We start from the raw sequence: 19,566 nt of genomic DNA, 5'->3' as shown, positions 1-19,566 counted from the left end.
ACTCCTCCCCTGAGAGGTGTGTCCTTCCGGTCGTCTAGTGCTCAACCGAATTACCGCTATTCACTTATCGTCTCCCTAGTGATGCAAAGTTTCCTTTCGCTCAACTCATGCACTTGGCTTCTTCCTCTTTCTCTATCCAGGGTCTTCAATACCCTACGAGGGCTCTTTTGTGTCCCTCCACCTCCTCCTCTCGTTTCTGCTCGGAGATGACGTTGAGAGACCTCTCCCTCCTCGACCACTGCTGCAACTCACACCTTCTCATGAGCTCTTCAGGTGGTGTCTTCCCTACTCTGCCTAAGTGGTTCCCTTTTTCCAGTAATGCCCAAAACCATTAAGAACATCTCTCGACCTCCACTTCCCGTGGTTGTTTCGACTTACTGCGAGTGTCCCCTCTCTTCTGTGTCGAATAGTCACCTTCTCCCAAATTCCTCCCATTATTGTTGTTGCAATTGTCGATGGTTTCCCCTCCGCATACATTCCTTGTTGCCTCCTCTTAATCTTGGTCACGATGGTTCTCTCTTGCCGACCAGTGTAGCCCATACTTTTCCTTTTGCTTGTAGTTGTTAGCCAATGGGGACATGGCACCGCTCCATTAAGGCCACCAGTCAGCCCATTACTGATATTAATAACCACATCTCTAACTTCCCAAGCAGCCTCCTCCCCAAGCTATAAAATCCGTGTCCCATATCTCAGCCTTTTAATTAAAATAAAAGTATACTAGATATTTACAATGAAGGGGAATTAGCTTGGGGCTGTCACAGTTCCCCTAATGGTGAATGGAGTGTCAACTCTAAATGCTGTGTCACTTCAAAACTTATACACAATTAAAATCCAGAAGAATCACTACAATATGGCTAACTATGGAAACCTACATACTGAAATGATATGAGCTATTTAATTACGTCTATAATTATATAGTTAATGTAGATCATTGATTTTAATGGATAGTGATGATGTTTACTGTCCTAGGATTAATAAAGTTTATTGAACAACTAAAGAGAAACATGTTGAATATTCTTTAGAATGTCATTTTTATGTTCAAGCATGGTAGAGATAAAAGAACAAAGTCATTATGGTTTTCGTCTGAAAGGAGACCTTGAGGAGTAATTAAGTTATGACACTAGATAAACTTATATCTTAATTCTTAAAAATGGTGTATGTTAAAAGAAAGTGGTGTTCTTCCTCAACCTCCTTTGTATTACATATTTTACAAATATGTACATCCTAATGTGTCTTTGGCTTTAATCCATTGATCAATTTCCATATGAAGGTCATAAGCATTGGCCTTAAATTCATCAATGCTCATGTTGATCTTTAATCTAAAATTGTTAGGAAAAATATTTTTTTATCAGCCAAATTAGATTTAAAAATTCTTTGTAGTATTTCAACTCCCTCTAGTAATGATCTCATTGTCCTCCCAAGTCTTATCCTTAAACTTCATAATGATGTAGGATTCAATAATGTCGATATTACTAATCTGATCCTATTTTGTGTTCCAATAGTTAATCCAAGCCTCAATCTCCAGCACAACCTATTTTAACTCTGTAGTGCCCACTACTCATACTAGAAGCAAATAACAAGAAACCTATATTTGTTGCATTTGAGCAATTTATACTAGTAATCTAAATATTTGATCATAGCTCTAAACTCCACAAAAATACATCGAACTCCAACCAAGAGAATGAGGTAAGGAGTGTTGCATTTAACTTTAAAGCATTATTGGATGTGCTGAATATAATTTCAAGTCTCGCGAGGGACATTGGAGGTTAAAAATTCACAACCGTAAAGACTAACTGGGATAACTAAAATATTGAACTTTTTCTTATATCCCAATCCCAAGCTCAACATTTCTACATTTCTTCTCATGACCATAATAAGTTTTCCAAACAATGATGGGGTTCTCTTCTCAACGATATGGTTCCCATTCAAATGTTAGTTGAAATCAAGACATATATACATGTAAGATTGTACCCTTTCACAGATGTTATCACCATACAATATTAGAGAATAGTCTTTTCTTAAATTTAACGTCATCACAACAATTTGATGAGTGTTGCCACTCACCTCAAGCTAGAACTATGGCCCTAGCCTTTAGTGGGTTCACTATCCTGCAGCCACGCTTCACTATCTGTGGATCACTAACCATTAACAGCTACTTCGAGCCATTCAACTTTTAATATAAACTAAAATATTCCAACAGCCATATTATCATGAAACCCTAGAAAATGTCACCTTCAGAACCTTTGAAAATAACTATCATCTTTCTAAAGTAGATCTTCACCGGATCGTTCTAGATGTGGAAGGGATGAATGAATGTAAGAGTTTCCGGTCGATCCATTCAATATTTCCCTTCTTAGAGGATAAATTCCTGCATTCAAATTCTAATATGGAGCCATTCCAGTTTATGGCTCTTTTTCTTCCTGGAAGAGGAAGCTCTTTCTAAAATGGAGGGTTTCCCCTTCCTTCATTTTGAATAAGTTGTATCTTGCTCGAACTAATGAATAGGACTTTTCCAGTGCTTGTAAACTCTATTAACTCTATTTCGGCCCACAGATAATAACTCTCTTTCCCATCGAGTGGGCCAATGGCCAGGCCAAGAAAAGCAGAAAAAATCAGTCATACAGTGCTTGACCTAATTTGAGACAACTACATATCCAAAATCCATGTTGTCTATTCGGAACAGGTTGACCCCTTCGCTCTCTCGTGGTCCGCTTTTCACAGGTCAGTGGAATCTCTATGCTCAAAATCCTGATTCTAGTAGTCACTTATTCGGCGTGAGCCAGACACACGAAAGGTCCAACCACTGCTCATCCAGTTGATTGAGTTTACCCAGTTTAACTGCCAAAACTACAAATGAAAGAAATTTCTCCAACCCCATTGTTGGCAGAAAGGTCTTTTATCTGTTTACATATGCATGCAATTATTTGCTCCAGTAATATTGAGTAACATAAAGTTGTTGTTTCTAATTCATTACTTCAAGATACATTGCAACGGAAAATGATAGAGTTGGATTCAATGAGTGGGAAACATTACTTGGCTTGCTGTTCTTGTTCATCCTTTGCATTTTCTGTATCTTGGAGCTTGGCACAATCCACTTCAAGCTGATGGCAACGATCTATATGTGATTTCTTGAATTCCCCTTGCATCTTCTCTAAAGCATGCTCTCTTTTCACTATATCTTCAAACAACTGCTCTATTTGTTCCTTGTAACATTTTTCCAAATAATCCATCTGCCCACAATTTTCAATAGCCAATAAAATTGACCCAATAGTTTTTAGATATGACTTCCACTCAAACTTTATATCGAACTGACAAAAAAATCACACCCAGATGGAAAATAAATTATCTATCTACCTTAGAAATGGTAAGTTCAGACAAAATATATGTTTGGACATCAGTTACAAATACACAGTACGACATTTATAAAGCATAACTTTCAGATGACAAATGTGCATACCTCTCTTTTGCTCTCTTCGTGCTGCTCTGAAGCCCTCTGTCTAATTATCTTAATTTCCTTTTCTTTCATTTGCAACTTTCTTCCTACTAAGCCGACAGTTTCTTCGAGTGTTTTACTATGTTGTTGTTCTTTGGCAACTTTATTCTTAAACCAAATCAGTTTCTGATTATCCTCGTCCATTTGCCTCATAGGCTCTACAACCATTGACTGATATGTCTTGATGTCATATTTCAGTCCTGCTTTCCCTGGGGTAAGATTATTATACAAAATCAGAGGGCATCTTCCATACATGAATAAAAGCATCATGAATTATTTATGATTAATCAGACACCTGATATCTATAACAATTCAATATAGGTTGATTGCTTTTACAAGCAAAGCATCATCAGCTGCAAGTGTATTGAGTTTTTCTAAATTGATCTTCAATCAACAAACTACGTCAGCCCTAGGCTTATCTATAATTTTAACACATATAATCATGAAGATGTAAGCTCAACTGTTCCTTCTCTCCAAATTTAAGCACAACATGAATGCTTTTTTAGTTGTACCACACGGGAATCTACATATGATATAAGTAACCGAGAAAACAAACCTTTAGAATGCCTGTTGAAAATTTCCATATCCTCTTTGGCTGCCATGTAACCATACAGTATACGCTTCCCACCTGGATAAAATAATATGCGACGCCTCTCCCAGGTATCTCTGTCCCTCCCTTCCTCTACAAAATGTTGGTGTAATCGCTCTGCCTCTAAATACCCCATTGACGAATTCTCAAATATAAGCACACTCATTCCTCGATGTCCTTGAGGCCCATATGAATGCCTTGCCTTCATTGCCTTGTAGCCTTTAAAATATTCAAGCAATTCTTTGTTTCCCATACCAATCCACTTGAAACATAAATGAGCCATAAGAACAATGGAATGATTAGAAAAAAGGCCAAAGATTGATAAATCTCAGAATGTCACAAAAAAATACAACTATGCACATGCTTTCCCCTTCTTCTGCAAACTGGGAGTGTAAAATGTAGTTTTGAAAGATAACAGCTTTCCTATCGAAGACTCCCATGAGAGTAACTAGCACAAATTATCATTCTAAATAAATTTGACGTAGACAAATTAAATATGCCAACAAATGCAAATATGTGAACAAAAAAATTGTCAAGGTATTTAAAGGTTAGAACATACTATGACCAATGACAAATTATTAAAGTGGAGAATGCCTAGTGGAAATCTTGTGAAAAAGGGGGCCAAAGTTGAATATAAGATATTGTGAATTAAATGCTACCCAGACAAAGCTCCTCATGCTCACACCCTAAAAAGTATCCCATTCAATCTGCAAATGGCATGATAAATATGATAATCTCAAACTGAATTGTCTCTGACGTCCTAAAGTTAGTTGGGTGCCTACAAACAGGAGAAATCATATATAACCACATATTTGGGTCATATGCATACGAATCCTAATAAATATGAGGTTAATATAACCGTTTCAATCCCTATCTGTTTTGATATATCATTTTACTATTCAACTGGTTGCATCCTTGGACGGTGACCATGAAAATTCATGATGGGCAGGTGGAGAGAAGGAGCACATACTTCCCTTTTTATTTCCTGTGCATCTTATACTAAAAGAGACTGATGTGTGATCACAGCTGAAAACGTGGAAAGTAATTGAAAATAGAAGCAATAATACATGCACAAAAGAGATGAGCTTTCTGTCTGTACAATTTGTACACTTTTATGATATAGACATATATATGATGTATATGTATATAGAGAGAGTACAATGGACATATATCTATGTTGTTGGAGGATGCATTCCATGGCCTGTGGGATGTGTCTCCCTGACCCAAGAAGGGCACAGGAATGTCCCATGGCCTGCTGTAGGACATCCCAAAGCAGCAGAACCAAAACTCAGAGGATGTCCCCTATAACAAGGAATGTTCCCCCCACAATACACCAAAAAACAGGAAAAGTAAAGTGTTTCTTTTAAGGAAAAATTGTGGGCATCAACAGCAAATCTTAGGGTGCCTCTGCTGGGGCCATACATGGCCAAAACAAAGCCCAACTTTCTTTTATTGCCCTCTTTTTCTTGTGTTTCCAGCAGCAGCGGACAATGAAACAAAACGGGGTTTTCTGAGCATACTTTTAAGCAGTAATTGATTTGGTGGCCAGCAGCAGTATCAGAAAACAAACAATGCTCCCATCCAAGTGACTATCATTCAGTTGAGCCAAAATTTTGAACATTGCAGCAGCAGCAAGCAGTCACACTCAAAAACGCCTTTTCTTCCATGGGCCAAGGCCAAAAATGAATGAGATTCCTTTAACATTACATTCCAAATTCATATCCTGTTTGTAATAGAAAAATCAGGGTGGAAGTGCAAGTATATCGACATGACAATATTGCACTGTGTATCTTGGATCTCACCAATCTGAGAGATCACTGTTGCTGCACATCAATCCCAGTACGTACCTTCGGTTCTAGTATCATACTTCATCTAAGATGCACTTTAGGTGACTTTGCCTTACCTGTGGTTTCCACCTTAAATTCCTTCAGCTGCCTTTGACAGAGTCTACCAAACATTTTGTCATCACCTAGACCCACCCGCAGACATTCCTAGGACACTTGTAATAAGTCGGTTTCTGATCATTTTCCACTGAGTTCTTTCTGGCTTTTTGTATTTCCCCCGCTTTGTGTCTTCACCTAGGGATGTAGCAAAGCTGCTCTACATAATTCCCCTACTTCATTTCTTTCCCTAGGGAACTACTAAAACTTCTGTGTTCTTCCCCTGCTTTGCATGATCCCACCACTATTACACCCTACAAACATGACTTACCTTCAGGATTGCATGAAACATGTGAAGAGGCACAAATCATGCATGTTATGTGTAACAGTGAGGGCATCATGCGGAGCAGGTGAAGGACACAAAGCACAAGTCATGTTTGTTATGTGTAACAGAGACGGGATAATGCAAAGCACACAGAACACAAAGCAGGGGGAACATGGCTTACTGGCAGGATTGCACAAAGCATGTGGAAAGGCACAAATCGATGTGTTGAAGCAAAGATTTTTGTTGTAAAGCATACCTTTCCTTCCTATTTAGACATGCTTTTCCCCTTTCACATGATAGAATTTGCACATATCACAAAGAGCCCATAAGATTCCAAACTTCCAAAACAGAGGAGAATGATGGAAGGAACTCACCAAAACAAGACATAGGGAGAAAACTAAGCATCAATACAGCATAGTAGTTCATGAATGATGCAAAGCCATTCCCTCTGCCATATATCTCCACACCATTCTCATCCATAAACCAACAATAATCCAGCATGTAGAATACAGAATAAGAGTCAAGGAACAAAACACAACCATTTCCTTTGCCATTAGATCTGCTTGCTATCATTAGAAACCTAGCCACAATTAAGTCAAGACTTCTGAAATCTTTACCCCCTGCAACCAACATGACTTGGTAGGCACTATGATTCCTTCTCCCTTGCAACACATTCAGCCACAAAGGATATGTAGAGAAACTTCCCTGCCATTGCATCCCAGCAACCTTGCAGCAACATAGTTTGGTGAAGGGGCATGAGGCCCGCATTGGAGCAACAGGCAATTTTTTAGAGAACACATATTGCTATTACATAGACCCACCCCAGTCCAAGTGCCTTTCTTCATTTCCTTTTTGGTCTTTAATCTGTATTTATTTGTTTGTTTGTTTGTTTGTTGAAACTCAAGTAGGATTCCATGTGGTTATTTTCATTTAATATTTCAGTTTCTTTCTCACAAGAAAGGAGAAATCAGTGAGCCATTGATCAATTGCATGAATTTGTTAGTAAAAATGCATAGAGCAATGGCAGAAAGTTTGCACCAGCAAAAAATGAGCAAGAAAGCATTAGAATGGTTTAGGATCATTTTTAGGAAAAATCGTTTATGTGAGCACAAGAAAAGATGACTCTTCATATCCCACTGAATTAGAGACAAATTAATAAGAGTCTTAAGCTGATCTAAAAGTCATAACATGTTAGATTTATTCTGGGCCCTGGCACATATTTTATAATGTAAATAACTGAAGCACATGCTAGTTATGGCCATTACACATATATTTTATCTGAATTTGCATTGAAGTTTCAATTACTTTTAGCACAAAGTTAGCATATGTGGGATCATTTATTGCTTTCTCATACATGAATGCAAAAGACTCTGGTTTGTCTTGATCAGACCCCGACTCACCCTGATTTTCAAACTAATGTCCCTATCTCCATATCTGCAGCCACTAATCTTAGCAACTTAGGAAAACATTTAGTATGTACAAAGAAGAAAAAATAATATTTACCAGTACAAAATTAGCACGAGTGACACAAATAGCTTGTGCACTTGGATTCTAAATATAACATCATCCAAACAAGGAAAAAGATGATGAAAAAAGAATTATAAAGTAAGGATTTTTACAATATTTATAGCAACGCAATCCAAGGACACAAGTGAAAAGCCATATTTTAATATATGCTACTTAATTATAACAAGGATTCCAATATTAAGGCGTAGCATATAAGTCGTTTGTAAGTCTAACATGAATGCTATAATATTATAGGATTTCACTTTGACATACTTTGATAAAATCCATTGCACATATATTCTTGTAAGGTCTAGTGGTTTTCCATCCCAATTAACTCATGACCTTCAGTGACATAACATTGGTCAAGGTTCCAAAATCCAACATGCAATTATGCAATAGCAAGTCCTTAACTATTAATGATATGAAGAAAGGTCAATGATTTGCATTTCTTTTTCCTTCTTGGTTCATAGATTGGACAACAATAGGGCAATATTCATTACTATCCATCACTTGACTTGCTTGATCAACCTCTTCAAGCTTAAGGACTTACTTCAATTGATTCTTTGCAGATGTGAACTTGACTAACTTAGTCAATGAGACGGGAGTTTTAACATTACGCGCCCAATATCCAAGTTCATTTTAGGGGGAGAACTCATTGAACGATCTTGTTGAGTAGTTCTTACACTTAGCATTGTTACCCCTACTTCTAGCAGGGGTACCCTACATTTTTTGGCCGAAGACATCACCATTTGTAAGCCCAAATGTGTGCAATTTTATGGCCTTGTATGCCATGCGGGATGAAGTGTACAAATGTTATCCTAGTTCCCCCTGGGTGGATAGTCATGACTGATCCTCTTAGTCCCCATCTCCACTATCTCCAAGTCTATGGTGCTTGCACTCACTAATCCCTAGTGAGTGGTAACTCCCTGCTTTCATGGGCATTCATATGTCCTGTGTAGGCTTTGGAGGTGGTGTGGATGGATCTATTAGGACACATGGCTTATAGGAACACTTATTATTAATGGCCCTGTAAAGGTGATCACACTATGTAAAGGTGGAAACATCCAATTCATCATTATGCACCTACTTTCTATTTCCCACATGGACCATTTATCTTATGTATGCACACCTCTTTGGCTATGATTATTATTTTGCATGGCAGTCTCACAATTCACGATGATTTACACTCCACAAGGAAACATTTCTCATTCTCCAAGGTGAGAAAGAGACTTATTGCACACTAAGTCAAAGCATACAAAATGCCCACCTCAACATGCCTTTTCTAGGTGATCATATCACCTTGAGAGGGGCCAACTTCTCTTTGGGGCAGTTGTGGAGTTAAATGTGGCAACATGGTATCTTCTACAAGTGAAATAAGGGTCAAAGCAAGCCAACAAAGCATCTATGGAACATTCTTAAGCCACAAAGCAAGAAAAGCAAGCCTTGGCCCTTAACACATCAAATGAAGCAAAGTCAAAGGAAAGTCAAGCAAATTCAAGAGTCGTCCACCTAATATTAGAATGTTGAACCTCCTCAAAGGAACGTTTGAGTAAGATAAGGTGAACGTTGGACCCTTCCTAACCTTGGAAGACTTCTAAGCATCAATCCAAGCCGTTGTCAAGCGAAACATTGGCCAAGCAAATCATCGTCTCCTTCAAGCAAGTCGACTTCCTTCTATATGGACATCACCCCTCATTTGAGGGTTTTAAACAGTGCAATAATGAATTTTAATGTAATAACTTAGTCTCCAAGTACATTGTGGATGACAAATCAAGAGTTCCTGAATTTTCTTAACACAAAGTAAGGAGCTAAAGGAGGAGAGTGGTTAGAAGCCTCATCTATAAATCTAAGAGCTCCCTCTCCTCCCAAATTGTTGTGAACTTTTGAGATCATTCTGCCATACTGTAATATTTTCATGAAGCTTAGGTGTGTGTTACCCACCAAAGTGGGCAACCCATAGGAGAATTTTTTTCTCCTCATTTGACAGCCAGCCAGCCAGTAGATCCATGATGGTTAGCACATAACACTATGCCATAGTTCTCAACATGTTGTTCTAGTTATATCTCTTTACCATCTGACATTTCTTCTTTAAAGGAAGGTGTGTCATCTCACAGTAGGTACTCTAACAATTATTATAATCATGTGCTTTCATTTAATGTTACGGGCATATCCATATGGATCACAAGGAAAATTGGATGATTGATCGATCTTGATTGTGTCCTTGTTCCCACACTTCACTTGGGAGGTTAACGTTTGATTCTAGTCTAGTGGGACCTCCTTTAAGGCCTTAGGGCTTAGAAAGGGAACTAATGGGGAGGCTCTGATTGATCATTAGAGAAATTTTGAGGTCAAAAATGGGCCTCAAAACAAAAATGTACAAACAAAAATCAACTTTGTAAGAACCAATAGGATTCAATATGATGATGTCAACCATGGGGAATGATTCACCATTTTTGGAGTAAGCAGGTAAAAAGATAAAAAAAATAAGAAAATAAAAAACTACTCTTTCAATTCGTATTTTCAACTTATCTCCCTATGATTTTACTCAAATTTCGAGCAGAAGCACTCATTGGATGCAAAATTTAGTTTTGCATCCAAGGAGTACCCATGTTGCATACTTTCAATGGACCCTATTACACGAAAAATTTGAAATACATGAAAAAACATGATTGCAATATTTCACATTTTTCATGTAGTAGGATCCATTGAAAGTATGCAACATGGGTACTCTTTGGACGCAAAACTAAATTCCACATCCAACGAATGCTCCAGATCGAAATTTGAGTAAAAGCATAGGGAGATAAGTTGAAAATACGAATTGAAAAAGTAGAATTTTTTTTTTTTTTGCTCCAAAACTTGATGAGGTAATCTAATCTTATTTTATTAGTTCTACTATTATTTTATAATATTCCTTAGGAGGCCCATTTTAGACCTCAAAATTTCTCTAATGATAGCATGTCCAAGGTAATCCATACTTACCACTTTCCATCTCTCCCAGTTATCCATCTCCATTCTTTGGGTTGGTAGTCATTGGTTATTAGGATTGGCGACCTATATCCACAACCTTGAGTCAGCTTAGAAACTTGGCCTTGGATATTGATGCAACTGAAAGAAAGTTAAAAGCATGTAAAGGCACACAAAAGGACAATGAAAAATGCAAAAGGATGGCTAAGGCAATATTTAAAACGTGGACAAAACCCTAGCATGAGCTCTAACCCCCTCATTAGCCATCACCCAGTTCCTCAAGCATTTAATGCTTAATCTAAAGAAAGGAACTCTCAAATGTCATGTTACCCTATAGGTTTTAACCTCGTACAGAAATTATCTGCATACGAATTCTAAAACATAGAAAATAAACAATGCGAGAGCATAACACATAAAACACATATACACAAATTTTCCCCTGGATCCCAAAACCGGGACTACCAGCTTGATTTTTCATTATATTCCTTTCAATGTTACAAACATATTATACATGTCGAAGCATCCAATACCATGGACCGAAAACCATCGCGTCCAAAACCATGGAAAAAAACCATAGGTAGGTTCGCCCAACCTAATATAGGGTCCAAAAAAAAATTTCCCAAGGCGCTGCCCCGGACCCCATAGAGGGGGGCTAGCCGCCCCCCTCAAACCCCCTGTGACCCCCCCACTGCGCAATCGGCACAACGAAAGGGGGGCTCCACCCCCCCTCTAACCCCTCAATTCACTACGTAGGTTAGTCGTGGAAAGAATATAACACAACCCAACATTCTCCCACTTGTTGTTTTCTTTCCACAGGGGACCACAGTAGAGCTTAGTCATTTTTCCAGCCCTGAAACACCCATTGTTTCTCTACACCAAGAGAACTTCTCAAAGCTCACAGATTTTGTCAATGCATCTGTAGTATTCTTCAAAGTGTCCACCTTTACCAACAACACCTTTTTGTCTTCTATCATATCCCTCACAAAGTGATACTGAACATCAATGTGCTTTGTCTTTGAATGATAAGCAGGGTTCTTTGCCAAGAAAATTGCACTTTGGCTGTCACAGTCTATCCTTATAGCTCCCTGTACTAATCCCATACTTGAACACAATCTCTGCAACCAAACTGCTTCCTTGCTTGCATGAGTGGCTGCCATGTATTCTGCCTCTATAGTTGATAGTGCCACTACAGATTGTTTCTTACTCATCCAACTGACTCCACCTCCAAATAGGTTAAACACATACCCACTTGTAGATCTTCTCAGATCCAGATCTCCAGCCCAGTCTGCATCAACAAAGCCACGAATATCCAACACTTTGTCCAATCCTGGTCTTCCTTGGTAGCACAAACCATAATCACTAGTGCCACGCAAATACTTGAAAACCCGCTTCACTATTGTCCAGTGCTCCTTCCCTAGTTTTGACATAAACCTGCTCAATACTCCCACTGCATGTGCAATGTCTAGTCTAGTACAGACCATTGCATACATCAGGCTACCGACTGCACTTGCATATGGAACACGAGACATATCCTCTTCCTCGTGTCTTGGGACACTGTTCAGCAGATAACTTTACACCTACAGGAATAGGAACCTTCAACGGTTTACTATCCTGCATATTAAACCTCTGCAGTATTGTCTCGACATACTTCCTTTGGTTTAACCAGAGCTTGCTCTTTTCCCGATCTCTTTTAATTTCCATGCCCAAAATATAGTTTGCAGCACCAAGGTCTTTCATGTCGAATTTGGAGGACAATTGGGTTTTCAAATCCTAGATAATTTCTTTGTCATTTCCAACCAGCAACATATCATCTACATACAAGACCAGATAAATAACACAGTCACCAATTAATTTAAAATACACACAGTGATCTGCTTTGCTTCTGGTGAAGCCAAGTCCCTGTAAAAATGTATCAAATTTCTGATACCACATCCTTGGTCACTGTTCTAACCCATACAGAAACTTCTTTAACTTGCATACCAGTTCTTTCTTACCCTTCACCACAAAGCCTTAAGGTTGCTTCATGTAGATCTCCTCTTCTAGATCCCCGTGAAGAAATGTTGTCTTCACATCCATCTGTTCTACCTCAAAATCAAAAGCAGCAGCAACAGATAAAAGTAATCTAATAGAAGTTACCTTGGCAACAGGAGAAAAAATATCACCAAAATCAATTCCCGGCACCTGGGAATAACCTTTTGCTACCAAGCGAGCTTTCTATTTCTCCACCTTTCCTTCTGCATTTGTCTTCTTCTTGAACACCCATTTTTTGCCAATGGGTTTCCTTTCAGCCGACAACTCCACCAGATCCCAAGCCTCATTTTTGTGCAAAGATGCCATTTCATCAACCATGGCCTCTTTCCAGAGTTTTCCATCCTCTGAATCTACTGCTTCCTTCATAGTTCTGGGATCATCATCAGTAATAGATAAAGCAAAATTTGAACAGAAAGCAGATGGACTATACCTTTCTGGCTGCCTTCTTTCTCGAACTGATCTTCTCACACTCGGAGTTTGTGGCTCTTCATCTTCTGATTCCTCCTCTGTTGTAGAGTCTGATTCTTCCTCCTTTAGCTGAAACTCTATTTTCTCAGGTTCCTTTGGTTGGACTTTATGTTTAATAACATCTTTCACCTCTCTTAACACCACATCTCGGCTGTACACAACCTTCGTTGTTGCTGGGTTCCAAAGTTTATAACCCTTTAAACCATTCTTATACCCAATAAAGATGCACTTTTCATATTTACTATCCAACTTGGTTCGTTTCTCCTTTGGAACATGTACATATGCATCACATCCAAATACCCTCAGATGTGAAAGAGAGAGTTTCTTACCAGTCCATACCTCTTGTAGAGTTTTATCCTCCAACGTTGATGAAGGTGATCTGTTGACCAGGTAACATGCTGTCTCCATCGCCTCTGCCCAGAATTTTTGTCCTAACTCAGCACCACTAAGCATGCTTCTTGCCCTTTCCATCAACGTCTTGTTCATTCTTTCTGCAACTCCATTTTGCTGAGGTGTATATGGAGTAGTCTTCTGTCATGCTATACCACACTTCTTACATAATTCTTCAAATTCCTTACTACAAAACTCTCCACCGTTATCTGTTCTCAGCACCTTTATCTTCTTCTCTGTCTAGTTTTCCACCAGAGCCTTAAATTCTTTAAACCTGTCAAAGACTTCAGATTTCTTCTCTAGGAAATATATCCATGTATTCCTTGAGAAGTCATCTATAAATGATACATAGTACACGGACTTACCCAGTGATGGAACCTTCACAGGTCCAAACACATCACTGTGCACAAGATCTAATATCTATTTTGCCCTCTTACCACCAGAGGGGAAACTCACCTGATTCTACTTCCCATATACACAATTTTCACAGAAATCAAAATCCAGAGAGCTATTACTCATACCTTCTACCATACTTTTACCATGAAGTATTCGAAGGCCCTTCTCTCCAATATGTCCAAGCCTTTGATGCCACAACATGGTATTCTCTCCAGAGACCACTAGATTTTCTGCTCCACCTTCAGGAACCACAGAACTGTTGCACCCATTAACAAAAGTGCTACTTTGCAGCTTGTACAGAGTTCCAATTCGAACTCCCCGCATCAATACCTGTGCTCCCAAACCATCTTGCAGGTATCCTTCTCGAACACTGTTTTTACACCTGCATCATCCAGCTTGCTTACAGAAATTAGATTTCTGGCTAATGCAGGAATATGCAGAACACCTAGAAGTGTTCTAACCCTTCCACCTTGTAACCTTCAACTTTACTTTTCCGCGACCAACGATTCTAGCCTTCCTGTCATCCCTCAAGAAGACATCACCACCATCGTATTTATCATACTCGCAGAACCACTCTCTATGGGGAGTGAAGTGAAAGGATGCACCTGAGTCAATCAACCATGCCTCATGATCTACATGTGTACTTGAAGAAGCCAAGTACACATCCCCACCTTCATCTGAGGTGGTTTTCGCTTCTGCAGAAGGTGCATCATCAGATCCCTTTCCTTTATCAAGAGCTTTAGATTTACAGTCCCTTTTGAAGTGCCCTTCCTTTTCGCATTTCCAGCACACCACCTTTACAGGTTTTCCTGGAGATTTAGATCTCCATCTAGATTTAGATCTCGCACTCGATGACTTATTTTTGTTTCTGTTCTGGGACTGTCCTCGTACAGACAAGGCATCACCCTTCTGGCTCTCCATATTTTTCCGTCTCATCTCCTCCGTCAGCAAGGATGAGACTATTTCATCAAAATGCAAGGCAGTTGCATTGCTACCTATTGCAATAACCAGACTATCCCACGAATCTGGTAGAGAACACAACAAACTGATGCACTTATCTTCATCTGAAATTTTAATATCAACAGATGCTAACTGACTTACCACAGTATTAAATGCGTTCAGATGCTCTATCACCGAATCTCCATCTTTCATCCTCAGGTTATACAGCGTTTTCCGCAAGAACAATTTATTCACCAGAGACTTAGATTGGTACAAAGTCCCTAACTTGTCCCACAAAACCTTCGTCGTAGCTTCCCCTTATACATTCAGCAATACTGAATCTAAGACACAAAATCGTATTGTGCTCTTTGCCTTACGATCCAACTTCTTCCATTATTCATCAGACACTCCCGTTGGTTTAGTACCCTGATCTACCACAATCCACTGATCTTTATCCACCAACAGATCTTCCATCTTCAGTTTCCACAACTCAAAACTCTGACCATTAAATTTCTCGATCTCTATCTTTCCACTGCTCACCATCTTCTTTCACCACTGAGATTGATCTCGCAGATCTCCCACTAAACAGGGTCTACCATAGGCCCGAGCAAAAACCCTCAGCAACAAAGGCATCCCCTTGAAGCCAAAACAGCTCTGATACCAAATATAGGTTTTAACCCCGTACAAAAATTACTTGCATACGAATTCTAAAACACAGAAAATAAACAATGCGAGAGCATAACACATAAAACACATATACACAGAGATTTTCCCTTGGATCCCAAAACCGGGACTACCAGCTTGATTTTTCATTATATTCCTTTCAATGTTACAATACATATTTATACATGCCGAAGCATCCAATACCATGGACCGAAAACCATAGGTAGGTTCGCCCAACCTAATATAGGGTCCAAACAAGAATTTCCCGGGGCGCTACCCCGGACTCCGTAGAGGGGGGCTACCTGCGCCCCTCAAACCCCCCTGTGACCCCCCCGCTGCGCAATTGGCGCAACGAAGGGAGGGCTCCGCCCCCCCTCTAAGCCCCTAGTTCACCACGTAGGTTAGTCGTGAAAAGAATATAACACAACCCAACATACCCACCAAAATGGGTAACCCCATAGGAGAAAACCTTTCTCCTACATTTGACAACCAATTGGATAGCCAACCAACTAGTAGCCCCTGACAGCCACTATTTGACAATGATATGCCATCTGCCTCTGCTATTTCAACAACTTGCCTCTCACCATCTAACATTACCACTTGGATGAAGGTAGGGATAGTATCCAAAAGGTGCTTTGATCATTACTTGTTTGTTTTGGGTGTTTAGTATGGATAAAGGGGTGATCTGGAAGATTGACCAATCTTGATTGTAGTATTGTTCTCTCACCTTACCAGGTGGGGTAATCTTTAGCCCCAGTCTAGTGGGACCTCCCTTGAGGCCTTAGGGTTATAGGAGAGGCACTACTTGGAAAACCTGGATTGAAATAGCATGTTCATTATCCCCTACACCATACTTGACACTTTCCATGACACATTACAAGCCCCATATCTCACCTCCATTTTTTGGGTCTAACTTGTCATTGGTTCTTTGGGATTTTGCACCAAAATTTTCACACGCCTTAAGTAGGGATAGAAAACTACTATCCTCGAGGTTGATGCAGCTAAAAGAATGAAAAGCATATCATGGCCACAATGAAAGAAAAGAAGAAAATCAAAATGCAAAATTTGGTTGGGACATAAGTTAGCACGTGGGCAAAAGCCTAGCATGAGCTCTACCCTCCTCATTTGGCCATCACATAGTTCCTGAGCACATGATACTCCATTACATCAACAAGAAACCTTGCATGTCCCAACCCTAATGAGTGATGAATTGTCTCATCTTAAGGGGTGATAAAAATACCACATCATAAAGAGAAAGCTCTAACCCTTGAGCTATATGTGGTAATACATAGCATTATCAAGAATAAATAAAAGGCACATGACAAGGATGGAAAAAGTAAATCGAGCAGAGTAGCTCATGCCTCCACAATTGCTCTCTCCTTCTGCACTCATACACTCAAGATGTGAACACCCCATTAGCTAGTCCCCTTGACCATGGCACTTGGCCATGAAGCCTTTTCCCCTCCATTATTATATATTTACACTAACACCTATTGATTAAGGGGTTGACCTCAGAAATGTCACTTCTCCTTAAGGGCTAGAAGCACCTAATAGCGTTGACCGTTAGCCACCTCTATCAAGGTAGGGAACACCTTTACGATGTTGATTTATGGTAGCATCGGATATGCTCCAGCCTCAAGATTTTGCAAAGAGGCTAGGACACATGCATTCCACAATACCCAAAAATCGTTTTGGGAAATTCCACCCGGAGGAGGTTTAATTAAAATTATTAATTATTTTTAATGGATGCCTAAGTCTAAACTTAGTAAATTAAAATAATTGAAGTGTATTAATTAAACTGGGTGTGAATCTTCTAGAAAGAGACGAGGATCAAGTCAAGATGATCTGAGCCATTGATTAGAATCTAATCTGGGTCGTTAATTGATCAACGAGAAGATTATAAAAAGAGGCTTGATGGACAGTTGGAAAGACACATCGAACAAGATCAGAGATCGAATTTCTCAAGAGTAGCAGCGTTGAGTTGTCGGAGTGAGATCGAGCGATCTTCTTGCAGTGAGGGGCAAGGATAGTAGTCCGGAGGAGATTTTTCCAGATTCGGAGAGTGCAAAGCAAAGAGGGCATAGAGCAGTTCAGTGAGGCAATGCAATGCCATGCAGAGGTAGTGCAAAGCTTCAGAGGGAGTTCGAAATCCAGCTAGGAGAGTCGAGATCCAGTGCCAGAAGTCGGGGTGTGAGACCGAGGGCCAAAAGGTCGAATTTCCAGACAGCAAGGAGGTCAGCAAAGGAGGTGACGCAAAGCCTAGCCAGTGTGACGCAGATCTGTGTAGGATCTCCCGAATCAGTGTGAGATTTTTCTCACCAGCTCTTTGCCAGCATTTCTCTGTATCGGATAGCCAGTTTGGGCATCCAACAATTTGTACTCATATTTACTACTTCATAATAATTAAAACCCTCAGCTTCTGCACCAGTTTTCTCACATTTGGGTTTTTTCATGGACATTGTCCAAAACCACTGTGTCAATGTGTGTGTTTATTTCTCTCTAATGCAGTATTTAGCTTCGGGGAGTATTTTATTTTGTGTAGGCTATAGTGTATGTATTTCAGTGTTTGTCGTAGGAAACTGCAAGTAACTTGTTCAAGTAATTTAACAAGTAGGTGAAATATTATCAGTTTGCTGCAGTAGGAATCAAGTAACCGATTTTTGACATGGTATCAGAGCACAAATCATGAGCAGAAGAGCTCAGTTGCAGAAGGAAGAGGGAATTCAAAATTACTACAGAGGCAGCAATTCGAAACCCCAGAGGCAGCACAGTCCTTGGGCCAAGGAGGTCGAAGTTTTGAGGAGAAATCGGTTTCTCTAAGTGAGTCGACAGAGAAATTCGATCTCTAGATCAAAGCTTTCCAGAGGCACAAGGGAGCAACATATTTTTCCTTGCAGAGCAAATCTTCAGCTGGACGCAGATATTTTGCAGCAGTTGCTGGCAGAATAGCGTCAGAAAGAGAGAATAGCACACACTAAGGGAATTTCTTCCTCAGAGGACTTCTAGCCAACAAGTTCAAATTTTTCCAAGCAAAGCAGCAGTAATTGTGTGCGGGATTTCTCACTCTAGAATGTTGAAAGGTGTAACTAGGTTCAGTTTTCATAATGACATGTAATTATGATTTTATGTAATGAGATGTAAATAAGAAAAATGAAATTATTATATTGACTTGCTTCATGGGTTTCATGAGCAAGGGATTTTGTCTTTAAGTCAAGACTCTCATTGAGAGTCTTTAGGATTTATTTGTCATCTAGTCATAAAATATAAGGGTCATTGTCATGTAAATGAAGTCATGTTACAATTTGTAAAAGGTCATCTTGTCTATGTAAAGTATCCTTTAAAGAACTTATCATCTAACCTCTTCAAGTCGACCTACAAACGTTAAAGAAGCTGTGAGTAGAAGTCAGCCTACATCCAGCTGTCAAGTCGGCCTAAAGACCCAGTGAAGAGGGGTATAAATAGAGGAACTCGGCCTCCATTCTAAGCAGGAAGTTCGATCTCAATTCATAGAAGAGAAGTGCAGAAGGAAGTGTAAAAAAGAGGCAGTGAAAAAGGGTTTTTCTAAGGCTAAAAAGGACACTCTTCTAGGGTAGCGAGGAAGGAATCTTTTGGGGCAGCGAAGAAGGATCTTCTGGGGCAGCGAAGAAGGATCTTTTGGGGCAGCGAAGAAGTATCAGCTTTGCTCTGCTGAACCATGAAGAAGAAGAATTGATCGAGAATGTGTCATACCATTCTCCACCGACCTGAAGTCAGTCTCAGAGTGTGTACCACTAGTCCCAGACCAGTATCATTGATCCCAAATCAATGAAGGTAATCCTAGCATAGGGAGTACGGTAGATACAGTGATGCGTCCATCGATACTACTATGGTCCCTATCCTCATTTCCCTGCTCATTGATCAAATGAGAGGTACTTCCCATGAG

General features: G+C 39.6%; 1 protein-coding gene across 4 annotated transcripts in view; it reads right to left on the bottom strand.

The window, feature by feature from the left end:
• Window positions 1-19,566, bottom strand: part of LOC149184619 (protein SUPPRESSOR OF GENE SILENCING 3 homolog) — a 204,675-nt gene that overhangs the window by 94,507 nt on the left and 90,602 nt on the right. For all 4 annotated transcript variants that reach the window (XM_089417625.1, XM_089417626.1, XM_089417624.1 and 1 more), the window contains 3 exons: window positions 4,050-4,344; window positions 3,458-3,702; window positions 3,034-3,230 (listed from right to left, as the gene is read on the bottom strand). In XM_089417625.1, the coding sequence (XP_089273751.1) occupies window positions 3,034-3,230; window positions 3,458-3,702; window positions 4,050-4,344 (737 nt within the window). The remainder of the gene's footprint in view (window positions 1-3,033; window positions 3,231-3,457; window positions 3,703-4,049; window positions 4,345-19,566) is intronic.

Source organism: Pinus tabuliformis, chromosome 3_2, assembly GCF_031772625.1.
Source record: "Pinus tabuliformis cultivar Carrire ecotype Pingquan chromosome 3_2, CPIR1, whole genome shotgun sequence".
NCBI lineage: Eukaryota > Viridiplantae > Streptophyta > Pinopsida > Pinales > Pinaceae > Pinus > Pinus tabuliformis.
The sequence above is the reverse complement of the archived record's forward strand: the minus strand, read 5'-3'. Positions and strand labels throughout refer to the sequence as shown.